At 37.8% G+C, this 15036-nt stretch overlaps 1 protein-coding gene across 1 annotated transcript; it reads right to left on the bottom strand.

Annotated features, from left to right (window-relative positions):
* Positions 1 to 1308: 1308 nt before the first annotated feature.
* Positions 1309 to 11758, bottom strand: ccnt2a (cyclin T2a). Its single transcript, XM_041806692.1, has 10 exons — positions 11585 to 11758; positions 10896 to 10977; positions 10638 to 10766; positions 10271 to 10331; positions 9650 to 9712; positions 8879 to 8924; positions 5257 to 5420; positions 4972 to 5042; positions 3392 to 4700; positions 1309 to 3236 (listed from the first exon to the last, which is right to left on the bottom strand). Exons 1-10 carry the CDS (start codon positions 11740 to 11742, stop codon positions 3163 to 3165), a joined length of 2157 nt encoding a protein of 718 aa, XP_041662626.1. The 5' UTR covers positions 11743 to 11758; the 3' UTR covers positions 1309 to 3162.
* Between the last annotated feature and the right edge of the window lie 3278 nt (positions 11759 to 15036).

Below are 15036 nucleotides of genomic sequence, written 5' to 3'. Positions count from 1 at the left end.
TTTAAATTTAAAAAAATTAAAAAAGTAAATTAAAAGGTTCAAAATCTGAGATTAAAAAGTCAACCTTATTTCAAAAGGTCAAAACACGAAATGAAAAGTAAGAATGTTTTTAAAAGGCAAATAAACGACAAAGACAAAATAATAAGCTTTAAAGGTCAAAATGAGATAAAATTCAAAACCATGAGTTTTAAAGATCAAAATATTTGATAAAATTCAAAATATTCAGTGTAAAGGTCAAAATATGGGATAGAAGTTCAAAATTATGTTTTTAACAGGCAATTACGAGATAAAAATCAAAATCATGAGCTCTAAAAGTCAAAATACGAGATAGAATTTGAAATCTCATGTTTCAAAGGTCAAAATATGGGGAAAAATTAGAAATTTTAAGTTTCAAAGGCCTAAATATGAGATTAAATTCAAAAATCATGAGTTTTAAAAAGTCAAACTATTTGAGTTTAAAAGGTCAAAATATGAGATAAATTTGAAATCATGAGTTTTAAAAGGCCACAACATAAAGAAAATTTAAAATTGTATATCTTAGAGATCAAAATAGACAAAAATTCAAATTATGTATTTGAAAGGTCCAAATATCAAAAGTGAAAATCATCAGTTTTAGTTGTAATTGTGAGATGCAATATTACAAATATAAAATCAAAACACAAATTCATGTCTGCTCCCATATTACTGACATTTATCTAATTATTTTAACTCTTTACTTTTTCAGATTTTATGAATTAATGATTTTCTAAATCATCAAGGTTAAGTTTACATTATTACACTGGAGGAAATCTGCAGACCTCATCCTGGTGGGCCAGTTCTAATAAAAGTATATGATCTTGTGGGCCAGGTATAGCTGTACCACAGGCTGGATTTGTTCCCATGGCCTTGAGTTTGACACCCCTGGTCTAGAGGATGTTTAGTGATTCCATTGAGAACGGTTCTCACATTCTCAAGTTTGTACTATCTTGTGGTCTACTACCTATCAATAGCGGTGCACCAGGGGTATATTTGAAAAATCTGTCCTGGGACTCTAGTACACTACAACAAATATGTAAAGGAAGAAACTTTAGTCATTGCATTTTTAAGCTGAACTATTGTACACGAGAAGCACTTTTATACATCCCATTATGATAGCAGAACCTATAAAATGTGAAAACATACAATGCGAGGCATTTACTGACTTCTTTTAAGCTCTTATGCTTGTGCCAATCCAAGATACCTTAAGTTAATCACACTGTAATTTTTGATTTCTGCACTAAACATTATGCCGTTAAATGATCATGTTCTTAACCAACAGTTAAGCCAAATCATATCACGTACTTTGCTTTGTACAAATGAGATGTTGAGGAATGTGTCACCAATGCATAAGAGACTCGTGACTGAGCTTCATCTATTGTAAAAGCATGTCCCATTAGGTGAAATTAAACAAGTCTGCAAGTATCTTTACTTGACTCCAATGTAAATGATCTGAACAATAAAATAAAAGCAACAAACGGGTTATACTGTGTCTGGGTAGTGGCAACTTTGAAGTTTATTTGTAATATTGAAATGAAAAGAAAGAAGAATGTAGAAGGGCTTCATACTCAGTTTTCTACATCTGGGTTTGCTCTGTTAATCTCTGATTAGGGAACAATCAATCCAGATTTAGTCCTCACGGTTTCTGTTACACTCCAAAATAAATAAGTTAACCAAGGAATCGAGGTGTAGGGTTACGTGTAGGTAACTGATGTAAAGATAGAAATTTGTGAATCCAAATTATACCCTTGTACGAGGACACTGTCAAAGATCCTACAAGCAATTTACAAAATTCAGAACTTTGAGGTCTCCAACTACAACCAGGTCAGGTTGCATAAAACCAGTTAGTCACTGCTCTGATAGCAGTGAAAAGGGCTTTTACTGACACATTTCCTGCAACTGATTTGATACTTCTAAGTGCCCTCCTTGCAGGCCGACATCATCTAATGGCTACAGGTTTAAGTCATGACATTAATTGTGATACACTTCAAAGTAAAAAGGGTTATGTAAACTTTAATAACACACTACAGCTATCTTGTGTTGTTTCTTCTTCAAGAGGCACAACCTTTGGCATCCAGCTTAAGGTCTACATAGAGGTCCAAAAAATTTTTTGGTACAAATTGCATCGCTGTGATGTGGTTAGTTGGTATTCGATGTGCCGATGTTACTGAGGGTATCAACTGATTTCCTGTAGTGGAAAAGCACATTACAGCACCCTCTGCAGGAAGGCTGTAAGAAGCACAATCACTGGAATGCTGCAATCATTCAACTGATGCCCAGTCCTTTGATCAACAAAATAAAGGTTTTATAGGTATTATAGTTATCTTGTTATACTTACAAGCAGCTCAAAACCTGAGTAGTCATGGTATAGCATCTTTTTAAACATACAAAAATGTATGCACATTTATCTCAACTTTCTGTAAACAGCAAGTACGCAATCTCCTTTCAAATCCCTTTGATGATTGAAACATGCAAATCATACACACATTACTTAAGTATAAAAAGAAATCAACACAAGAAAGTAATTTAGGAGATGAAACTTTACACCTAAAAAAAAAATGCATCCATCAACAGTACTAAATGGAATGCCAGCAAACAACTCAAACTTATCTCCATCTGACCACTGGCGTCCTCCGTACAACCATAAGAATGTGAATCAATTAAATTACTTGTTAAAAACTGAGGACTATGAAGAAAGTGCACCATTCATGCCTTTTGTAGTATTAATACTTTTTTCCCGGTATGCAGATTTGAAATGTAGGGAGGGACCTCCACCCACGGTGAAACCATCAAACCCACCGTTGCACATTTCTAGACTTACTTGAGGAGGAAGGAGAACCAAGCAGCAATTCAACACACTAAACAAAAAGACAGGACTGAGCATCACAACCCAGAGATCTGACAGTCAGGAAGCATAATTTTTCATCTTTCTTGTTTCTCAGAAATTGAGAAGTCCAACAACACTTTTTTTCTTCTGTTTTCTTTTTTTGCAGATACATTTTCTGCCGTTCAGTAAAGGGTTTATAATCACATAGAGTTATTATTTTTCTAGGGCACTTAACAGGGAGTTGAGCATAGTCTTCAGAGAGAACTCTGGGTAGTTTGTTGCCATTTCCATGTGCTGGTCATGGCTGAAGAGTGGTGGACTCAGTGTCTCTGCTCTCCCACTTCGTGTGGCGATTCACTAGGAGGCAGGTACTGCTGAGAGGTCCGCAGCCCACCTGGGTGTGACAGGAGGGGGGAGGAGAAACAAGAATAAGGAGGAGGAGGAGGAAGGGGGAGGGAGGTTAGCCATAGAGCTGCAAGCCAGACGAGACACACTGCAGTACAGGAAAGGAGCAAGGAGGAGGAAAGGGGAGAGAAAAAGTTGTAGTACCTGCAGCACCAGCGCCACCCTTGGAGATTTTGCTCACTTTGGAGCAGGAAGTGGCGAATGAGGAGGAGGGGTGGTGGTTGTGGCTGGCATCTGGGTGTGCCCTCCTTCGTGATGAGGATGAAGGTAAAGAGGTGGATCCAGGGGCAAGCGTCGTCCCTTCCATGCCAACAAGCCCTGGAGGACCCCGCAGCAGTCCACCCCCGCCACCTGGACCCTCCAGTCCTCCCCGTCCATTCCCACTGTGCGAGTGTGGATGACCGTGCTTGTGGTGCCGATGGAGGGTGTGATCTGCTCCTCGATGCTGTTTCTCCTTGCTCACTAGAGGGCTGGAATGTTTACTCTTGTTGTTGTTTGCCCCCATGCCTTCATCTGAAGAGCTGTGACGCTCAGATGATGAGACCTTAATCTTCATCTTAAGCTCATCTTTGCTTGCTTGTCCACTTTTCTCCAGCTGGGAGCTGCCACCAGGAACAGCCAGACGAAGTTTGAGCGAGCCTTTGTCCCGTTTTTCACTGTGATGTCGTCTGTCTTGCCCCGAGGAGGGGGCTTTCATTTTGATTGGGGAGGCAGTAGAACTCCCACCACCACCATGGGATGTTTGTGGGGGCTGTGAGTATTTTTTGTGGTCTACTTGGCCCATAGAGGATGGTGCATAGGTAGAAGAAGAGGAAGACGACAGGTCCCCTCTTGATTCACAGTCCATAACTCCTCCATGCTGTTCCTGACTCCGTTTCTGACTGGAAACAGCCAGTTCTGAGGCGAGTTTCTCTCTATATTTGTCCAGAGATACCTTTTGAGCAGGAGACCGTTGTGGTGGAGGAGCTAGTGGAGGGTATGCAGACTGCGATGGTGGCTGATGTTTGCCCACACTGCTCCCACCAACTCCTTTTTGTTCCTGTTTGACAGGGTTGAAGTCTGATTTTTCAGTCCTGTATAGCGATGAATGCTGAAGCAAAGAGGAGGTGGAGGTCTGCAAGGACAGTGTGGGCTCTTGGATAGACATGCTGAGGGGTTCTTGTTTTATACATGAGGAGGGGTACCCCGCTTGGCTTTGGTTACCCTGGGGCCACTCGCTGTGGCTAGCTGGATTATATGTGCCAGCCAAAGTGTTCAAAGACAAGGCCGTTTCTCCTGACTGGCCAGGCATCGATACCGTGAAGATGGCGCCTGCTTTGGAAAAACTTGGGTTGGCTGAGGAGACTCCAGGGAGCTGGGTATCACCTTGATCTTGAAGCATGGAAGGCCCAGGAAAGGAGCCGTCTGCCAACTGGGTACTCTCAGTCTTGGGCTTTTTAGCAGCTTGTGTTGCCTGGAAAATATAGCAGGATATCCTCTCAAGATTAGCCTGTTATGATGACACTTTTCATATTGACACTAATATTGGCAATTAACCACCCTAGCAGGATGATCTTTCTACTTTTCCTTTCAGCGGCGATACAAATAATCCTAAGTGTTTGTAGGAACAAGCCTTCTGCTGCTTTAAAAGAGCAGGTCTACATTGTGTCCATTTTAGGGGGTATCCTAATACATGGTTTGCCAAATTTGAACACATAGTAACACAAAGCAACCATCATTCTTACCCTCCAGTTCCGTATCCGTTTTAATCGGCTCGGCGTCTTTTCTAGAATCTGGAGAAACTCGTGGGTCAACTCTGCAAGCAAAAGCCATGGATGATGTGATCAAACCCAAATTCTCCTCCAATCTCACAATGTAACAACACCTAGTTCTATATACATTTTTGGCTGTATTAAATTGAGTGCACTAGTAATAGTGAACACGTTTGTCTACACACACGACTTAATGAAATAAGCAGCCAGCAAGACTAAAATAATACCTTGGATGTAATAAATGATAATAAAACTTACCATCTAGCAGCTCGAGTGTGACAGAGTTGTCCACGTACTCCCACCAGTGTTTACCATCAGTGGAAACTGGGATTTCCCAGTTGGACCACTTACATGCCAAGTGGATGCACACACAAGCAATCACGGTGGGCTTGTACTGAAGACAGAAGGTAGTGAGGTGTAGACTGTGTAGTGTGTGAATGCATTTGGCAGGGATTTGTGTGTAATGTAAGGAAAATGAATTATATTTATGTGAGGATATTGGTGTGTGAAGGTGTCAGGTTCCAGCCATGCAGAGTCACGATTGGTCCAACATTTGGAGAAAAGAGAGGGACAGAAAAAAACACAGAGGGAACAGACAGAATTAATCTATAGCACATATTTGTTGCAACAGACAAGTTATTAGGATTTTTATGTATTTAACTCATGTAGAATTTCTCAATACAAGTAAGAATTATATATTTGAATAAAAATATAAGTGCACAATTAATAGCATGCTCAACATCTAATGGCATGTGACAATGGTTTATGTTTTTAGACCTTTGTTTTAAAAAACACTGAGGTGGGATGGGGACCACGGGTATTAGCCAAGTCTAGTCTCTTTATTGTGAATTTACTTTTAAATGTATTTCTCACTAATGATACGCTTCTATATGTCGAAAAGAATAAATCTAGTGGATATTCAGGATTAATCATACAACATGGCACCAGTTGTGTCTAGTAAGGAGAAGGGATGGGGATCGAAACCCAGGTCCACAAAGACCCGGTTTTGCATTTTTCAATTACCCCCAGCTTATTGATGGCTGTCAAGTCTCACGGGCTCTGTGACATGACATAACATTTTAAGATAGAACAGGTGTAAAAAAAAACATCAGTTCTAGCAAGGGAAAAATAAACTAAAAGCACATCAGTATTGTGCATCATATCAAAACAGAATGTGGTACCATCAACTGTCGGCTTGAGGAAAAAAAGACTCAGCCTGTGAGTAGCACACAAATAATACACAATAATACTCTCTTCAGCTGCTACAGGACAATTTTCTGTGTCCTCTACTCAGATAAATGCTAAAATAGTGCTCCCAAACTTTGTAGTAGTCCCATTAGTTGAAAATATTGATGAACTATAATCTGTGATGGAAAGGTTAGAATTTAAGTCAATTAGCCAACTTGACAAGCTGGAAGACAGAAAATATGATGTGTTCAGGTAACCTCAGTGAATCAGACCATTGTATCCTTTAGGTTATGTTTTAAAAATGTCACATAAAAGGAAAATTTAGTTTAATAAATGCAGTTGTGAATATGAGGAATGTGCTTGCATTTGAAGGATACAAAATAAATATAATAGACTGATTCATAACTTTTTAGCTCAAGCTTTACTCAGTTTAGGCCACTTCTGTTGTAAATATTTGTCTTCTTTTCGTCTTTCCACCAAAGAGAAAAGTATAGATAGTAGTACTGATAAGGATTTGGACCAATAAGGAGTATCAATAAGGGTATCAACATCAATAAAAATGAACGATCCCCATCCCTAGTAAAGAGTTCACTGAAGTTTGAGAGCAGATACAGGGTGCCTTGACTATATACCAAAGCTAATCTCACCCACAATACTTGAGGGAAAAGAAAATATTGTAAAAGTCACACTGTTCTGCTTAAGTAGATTTGCATCAATTTTAATGGAAGAATATTGTAAATCCAATCAGAATGCACAACAGGTGAAGAATATAAAAAAAAAAAATGGCACTAAGCGCATGGTCAGCTTTATAGAAACCCACACGAGTATCACTCCTGTGGTGATTTTACTTATGGTCAATTTTGCTTTCAATTTGTTACTACAACATGAATATTAAGTGATTTTTTTTAATAGGGTTAACACATGTAACTCATGACTATGCTTCATTTTATGAATACATTAAAGGAAATTTTTCAAAGAAAAAAAATCAGCCAGCCTCAGCAAGAGGCTGTAAATAAAAAAGAAATAGCTTACTATCACGCTACAAGAGTGCTTTTAAAAAACGTTAATTTGAACTTGAGTCGAGGATCAACTAAACAGCGAAACAAGTACAATGTCTGGAGTCTGATGTGTCAGATTACAGCAGCCTTACAGCTCGCTGTCACAGCTGGCATGTAATCACTGGGGTGACAACAACTTGATCACCATCAATGATAGATTTAAAATAGGGCTGTCAAGACTAATCCTGATTAATTAGGGTGCACTATTGTTTTCTTTCAACCAGCTTATACAGCAAGATTAATTGTCCCTTTCAACACTGGAAAATCCACGTCAGCATCTCCCTGCAGCCAGTGATGTGAAATAAGTCCACCACTGCTCCTTCGTCTCTCATTTCACTTTAAAAAACTCAGACAGCTCAGCGGATAATACAGAAGTCATCTGCACCTTCTATTATCAAAAATGTACCTTTTTACTGTCCCCTTACTTCCTCTTGAATCCACAGCACGTTCCTTTTTCCATGGTTAAGTTTAGATCATAATCTCTTATCTACACATAAGAGCAGGTCTGCACACAAACAAGAAGTCAATTGCATTTAATTTAAGATAGCAGAAAAATCCAAAATGACATAAAAAGGCTTAAAATGCAAAGTAAAGGAACTTTGAAAACTGAAAAATAAAAGGTGCAATTAGCCATAGTTACCATTAAATTCTGAGATTAATCGTAATTAAAAAAATAATCTTTTGACAGCCCTAATTCAAATATTTAAAAATAGTATTTTAACAATAAAGATGGGCTCCTTCTCACTTTTTTAAGGAGGAAAAAAGCTATGTTGAAAAACAGTCACTGTCCTTTCCATTTATTCACAAGTGCCTGTATAAATACTGGTCACAGTCAGCCTCCAGACATTGTCTTCTGATTTTGAACACTTGAAAAGTTCAATACAAAATATAAAATCTTTTCCAACATTGTCATCCATAGAAAAACCCTTTAAGGACCCAGTTTTTTTAAACTGAAAGACATGTTATGTAAATAATTTTGTGAAAAATTTTTTGCTTTTGTAGTATAGTCTGATCAGTGCGACATCAAAATCCTACACAAGATATTCTGCAGATCCTTAACGGGTCAGAAAAAAGTTGTTCTAGTCGAACCTTTGAGAGAGCATTGTATATGAAAGAATGTTGTAGAAGAGCTAGAAAAAAATGTATATTTAAGGCAATTATTTTTTGCAAAAGGTGGAAAAATATTTGAACAAATGGATATGAAAAAGGAAATTAAAAAAATGAATTTACGGTACTTACCGGAAAGACCTCTACGAGAAATGTTTACATCTGTGAAATCTTTAGCGGCTATTCAGGCTACCAAAGTGTCTTTCTTTTAGAATTATGCACTTTTTCGCAACCGAACAAACATGTGGGTTTCAAGCGCACCACTACACTTCACATCTTGCATTCAACCCATCTGCGCCAACACATGGACCCTTGTACAATACACCGCACTGCAACTGGGGCCGGTAATGCTACGAGCCACCCTGTCCCGATCCCTGTGAAGAAGGGAGGGGAGCTGAGGGGAGAAGGCAAGCATCCCAACAACCACCAGCGCAAGTAGGGCCCGTTGGACACTGAAAGGGCACCCTGCATTACAGGAAGCTATGGTGTGCAGTCAAAGTGCAACAAAGGAGGGGCAGGATAACAACCTGTTGGTAGCCATGAAATAGGAAGTCTGTGCCAGATCCTTGCTTGCTGTGGGAGACAGAAAAGAGAAGAACACGAAAGGGAAACAATTACTTTTCAGCAAGACAAATTTACATTTATAAGAAGTTAGGAACTCAGTGTTATTAATTTTCAGTACATCGATTAAGCCAAGGTCAAGACTGAAAGCAAATCTCCACAGAAAATGTTGCTTTGTGTTAAAAACCTTTCAGCAACAAGAGATTTTATGAATGTACACAAGAAGTAGAGTGGAGAGATAGTTCAACACGGTAAATGAGTCACAGAGTATTATGGAATTTTCATCAAATTATTTTGGAATATTTCAATAATTTCGCATCACAAAAAATTAAAAGATGAGCAAGAAAAGGCTTAATATGCCCAGTACAACTGCATTTTTTTCCAATATGTCATATATGGCCATATAAAGGGTATTGTCCATTATGGTGCAATAGTTTAAACATTAGCACCAACAATATTTTCATAAAATTCTTAATTCATCAAATCTGATAAGTTTAGTTTTAGGAACTTCCTTAAAAAGAAATTGCATTTCAGTCTTGGACTTGAACCAGTAAGTGTCAGTAAATGCCATTTATGTGCTACAGCTTAAAATGAACTCAAAAAGGTCATGAAAAGAGCAAGGTGTGTGCGGCCATTAAACCAAGAAATCAGCAAGGTTTTCACCCCCCTCCCCACCCATATCTGAGGTGGGAAAAACAAGAGCAGAGGGCACAAAGAGCAAAGAAGGAAGCCTCTACCTCGCACTAGCTGGGAACATTTCACCACATCAGTGTGTGGGTGATCAATAGTAATTTCAAAGCCTGGAACAAAATACATGACAGGTGAGTTCAACACAGACACAGTTGGTGGGTGACATGCCATTTTAAGATAAAAAAACCATGGTACCACATTTAGGGTGATAATTTAGGAATCTAGTGGACATCTTATAGTCAACAATCCACATTTATTAGAAGTTCAATGCAATCAATCAGCTCTGACCACCTTTAATTTGGGAATTTTAATGTCGAGTTTAATCAATAAGCAAGTGGAAATTGTTGACTCACAGTATTATGTTTGACAGCACTGACATTGGTAACAATTTATCATATATTTCTGAGACTTTCTTTAAAGCCTCATCAATACTGTACCTACAGACAAATTGGTAAGAATGACATGTCACCTTTACATGATTTATTGAAAAAAATTGCACAACAAAATGCCCATACAGTGGATGATACATTTCACTCAACAGGCTGTGATGAGTAAATTCAACAGACAAAAGTTCTACTGTCTCATTATTTTTAATCAAGTCAAAGATAATCATTAAAATAAGCAAAAGACTTTCTCTCAAGTCATCCACTCCAGTCACCGCTACTTACCCAGGGTCTGCAGCACTATGGATTCAAGTATCACCAGCTCTTGAGCTTGCTGGAGGTATGCCTGAAGTTTGATAGACAGTCATTACAACACAATTGTAATGAGTCTATTAACCTATACCCTTAACACATGATATTCAATGGCCAAAACTCTTTACAAAGAAGTACCAAATGAGGGCCTTGTTGGGTGTGGTGTTTGGTACACTACAACAGCAGGCATCTAAAATAAAGCCCTTTGATTTGTGCAAGGGAGTTTGGCCCATCCACTTAAACATGGGGAAACTGTGACGACTGAAAGAACTGGGAAGTCACATATAGACAAAATACAAAAATATTGCACTGTAGAATAGAAAGAGCCTCCTAGACTTACATTGCTTTTCGTGTCTAGAGGTGGCTCTTGGGGATTCAGGCAAGCATGTGCTACTTTGATCACATGTTCGAGTTTTCGAGGTTGTTCTTCCACTTTTGCAGCCAAGAATAATGTGGTTGGAGATATTATCTGTCCAGAAGCATAATGAAATGTACATATAGACCCAAATGAACTCAAATCAATATCAGCAACAATCAACCTGACATGCAATAATAGGTTTCAGGGGCAAAAGGAAGCATTATGATTCTGAATACTTACATTCCTGTGGAATTTGGTGAAAGAGTGTTGCATATAAAATCTATGCATGTAAACAATGGCGGTATTTATTGTTAATTGAGAGCTGAAAGGCGGGTCAAGGGAAATTTCTAACCCTATTAGAACAAATAGACGTTCAAAGAGCATGCAAGCAATATTTCACATTTTAATAGGCCAATTAAAAGAGTAATAAGTTCTTTCAATGTCACTTAACAGTAGAATTAGTGAATATACGTCTACTATATTAGCATGTTGCTAGTGCTTTATCACAGGAACACGTTATATAAGACTGCTGAGCGTTACTATCAGACATGTTGTCCAATGATAAACCAAGCCATATTTCACCCCCCAAAAAAGAGGATTTTATAATTCAATCGCAAAGTAGCAGGACACGGGTGCTATTTCGGTTAACGGCCCTTTGACGTCCACCCGTAGCTAACTACTTAGCATGCTACATTAGCGTACAGCTAGACACAGCAATTTGGCGATTACTTTTCCCGGTACCGATGTTGAATTTGCAGGTTTATTGATTTCAAAACACAATGAAGCATGTAAATCCAAAAGGCTTGAGTTTGGTGGTGTATATTTGGCTCTATGTTTAAAATGAGCTGGCGCTAAAGGGCCCATTCCAACAGTGAGCGCCATGTCTGTTTCGGATCTGTTCGTGGGATAAGTTTGTTTACAAAGGATACACGTTGAGTCGTTGGCCCATATCTTGAATCAGATTCGCAGCTTGTTGTCGATAGGAAAGCTCCCGGTCGGGTTCTACTCCACATCGGCGGGACGGCGTGCTTTCGAGCTGCTCCCGGGTGAAAAACCATTTCGACGAAGATCCCCGGCACGCCGCCATTGCTCTCCAACGTTCACTTGGGCATCGAGTTAGCGGATATGACGTCGTGTCACAAAGGAAACAACGACTTCTTCGATGGTGAGGCGAGTGGAATAAGAGAGCTCAAGCGGGCGGTGCTGCCCCCTAATCATTGGTAGCGGACACAATTTATTATTTGACCACAGTATCCATCTATCTGGTTCTCTGGCTCTCTCTCGTTCAGTTCATGTTGTTATAGTTAACTAAAACTAACTAAATAACTAAAACTAAATTTAAAATCATTTTAGTTAACTGAAACAAAATTAAAACTAACATTTACAGAAAAAAGAGAAAAATAACTAAAACTGCATAGTGCGCTTCCAAAACTAACTAAAATGAAATGAAAATAGAGATAAAATATCCTTAGTTTTGGTCTTTGATACACCCATATTGACTGGCACCTACACCAGAGTCTAGGGAGAGTAAAATTGCCTGAAGTGAATGGTTAAGACTTCATACAGAGGCAGGTTTATTTCTGGAGTTGTATTCAAACATCATCTTTAAACAAATTAAAATTGATATTTGAAGGGTAGCCTGTTTGAACAGCCTGTAGCCTGTTTTAAAAAAAAGTATGACGTTCCCTCAGCCCCGACATCCATCCATAAAAAACTAAAAGCTAACACTAAAACTAATTAAAATAAAACTAAAATGTAGCATTTTTGCAAAAATAGAAACTAAACTAAACTAACAAACCAGCAGTAAAACTAATTAAAACCAAACAAAACCAAAGTGAAAACAAAACAAAAATAAAAACTATTGAAAAATCCAAAACTATTATAACCTTGGTTCAGTTCAATTCAAAAAGCTTTATTGACAAAACCATAGACGTGTTTGCGGTGACAAAGCAGTGAACGATCAAACCATAAACAACTTCACAAAATAACAGAAAAAAAAAACAGATTCCAGTGTTATAACTGGAATGTGAAAAATGTAGTTTTCACTTTAGAAATTACAGATTAAATTGAAGATTTTCATGTATTTACAGATAAGTATATACGTGTAGATAGATAGATAGATAGATAGATAGATAGATAGATAGATAGATAGATAGCCTGTTGGGTTGCGGCTCTATCAGGTGACCTTCTTGTGTCACTGCTTAGTTCCCATTTGTTGCTCAGATTTTCTTTTCTTCTCTCTCGTGGGGACTTCCAGAACCCACATTTCTCAATGAAGCCTAAATCTGATTTGTAAAGATCATATTGTGTTCTTCTTCTGGATGGCGGTATAGTCAAAGAACAGAGTGTTTTATATTGGGTCTAGTCAGTGTCATTAGAGGTCACTATCTGCAGGTCTTCATGTTAGTCATCAGTGAAGTCTGTGAGTGAGGAAAACAGAAAGCCCACACAGTTAATCCATTAAAATGTCAACTTTACAATACAGTACACCCTCTTTCACATCTTATCATGGCTAAGTGGCTGACATGTAGGCCTGAACATTCATTTGAACCTTTTTTAATGCTAAATATAGCCAAGTATATGTTTATTTTTTATGAGTGGGGTAATTAAATATCAAAAGACACATTCAAAGCTCTTTGATCTGCATGTTTGTGCACAGTTTTCTAAACAAAAAACACTCAAGCAGACATATTTTAAAAAACATGAATTAAACATGTACCCTAAATCAAAATATTACATCTACTGAACACTTTGTTATTGATAGTTTGTTTCAGCTGAGAGCTAGGAGCAGCCAGAGGAGCTGAACAAACACTCCATATAAAGATGATTTCGGAGATCAGGTACACATGACTGGCTTAATAGTCATGAGGCTGTGGAAACATCAGTGTTCTCAAATAGAATTGTAATAATCTTAGAAGAGAAAGACTGGTGTTTTACTCATGATTTCAAAAGAAGAGAATTGATGCAAGACTTGACAAATCAATTTTTTGAAAATGGGGATTTACTCTAAAATGTGTAGCATCTGTATTCTGCATTACATTTTTATAATGCATTGTCATTGTGTTTAATTGATTTAATTTAAATAAATAAATAAATAAATAAAATAAAATAAAATAATTTCCTTAAAATACATTTCAAGGAATATTTACTTATCATTATTATTATCAGGGCCTGGGATGGGTTGTTGAATGGCAGAAACACGGATTACGATGCTTCACTATGTTTTCTATGGTGTCAGATTTAAGAAAAAATAATACTCACTTGAAGTCCTAGTGGCAGAAATGTCAGCTTCCCAAACCTGTAAAAAGTCAAATAAAATTCCCACACATGCAAACACTTTTTTTTTTTTTGACACACACACCACTACCTTACATCAATGCAACACACATTTATCATTTCAGTATCAAGGCACCCTTGCAGAGAACAGTAAAAACAATTTCACAGCTTGCATTGAATGGGAGAAAATTAGCACCATCTGGTGGAAAAAATATACCAAATAATAATTGGAAGCTAGAAGTCCAAAATGAAACAATAAAGGAATGCATTAGGCTATTTTAAGATAAATGTGATGTCAAAAATGGTATTTTCAATGGTTTTTAATGGGCCATTTTTGTCGTTAGGAACAAATGTGTTGGTTTTTGTGTAGCATAGCCATTAAGGCTCATTTACGGAACTGAGACAACAATTCTAAAGATTTTTTGAAAGAATATACTCAGGCAAATTTGAGCTATATTTATTCAACACAGCCAGAATGGCTTGAAATGAAAAAAAGAAGTTGCCCTTAGGATCTCTTAAGGGTTAAAGTTGATGTTTTGCTGCAGTTATCATAATCAGGTTATTTACAAAACCAGGATCCTGAAATGAAAATCAAAATATGGAAAATCACAGTAGAAAAAAGGTGGATGAGTGCTACATGTGGTCAAAGGTATCCAAAACTATGTCGCCAGGATCAGGTGCTCTTCAAGATAAGAGGACGAAGATATAATGTAAAAAAGGGAGCGATGATTTGCCCGTTAACATATCAAAAACAGTCCTTAGTGTTAGATGGCAGTCAGAACTGAGAATCCGAGGCACTCTGATGTAGTAAAAATCCTTTATTAAACAGGCTTATCCACGCGCTTCAACTCCAACACGTCTTCATCAGGACATAATGAGCAGATAAAAAACACATGTTTAAGTACAAAAGAAGCATCATGTGACACAACCATGTGACCAAGGTCACCACAACATAAAAAATACAGCAAATCCTTGACAGCAGACCTCATGAAGCATTGAGCTCACATTCCTATAGTACTATAAATAGCTCATAATAACATACAACATTATAGAGCTAGTGAGAGAGGTCACCACAGAAAAGAGATCACCACAAAAACGTCAAAAT

Source organism: Cheilinus undulatus, linkage group 15 (genome assembly GCF_018320785.1).
Source record: "Cheilinus undulatus linkage group 15, ASM1832078v1, whole genome shotgun sequence".
NCBI lineage: Eukaryota > Metazoa > Chordata > Actinopteri > Labriformes > Labridae > Cheilinus > Cheilinus undulatus.
The sequence above is the reverse complement of the archived record's forward strand: the minus strand, read 5'-3'. Positions and strand labels throughout refer to the sequence as shown.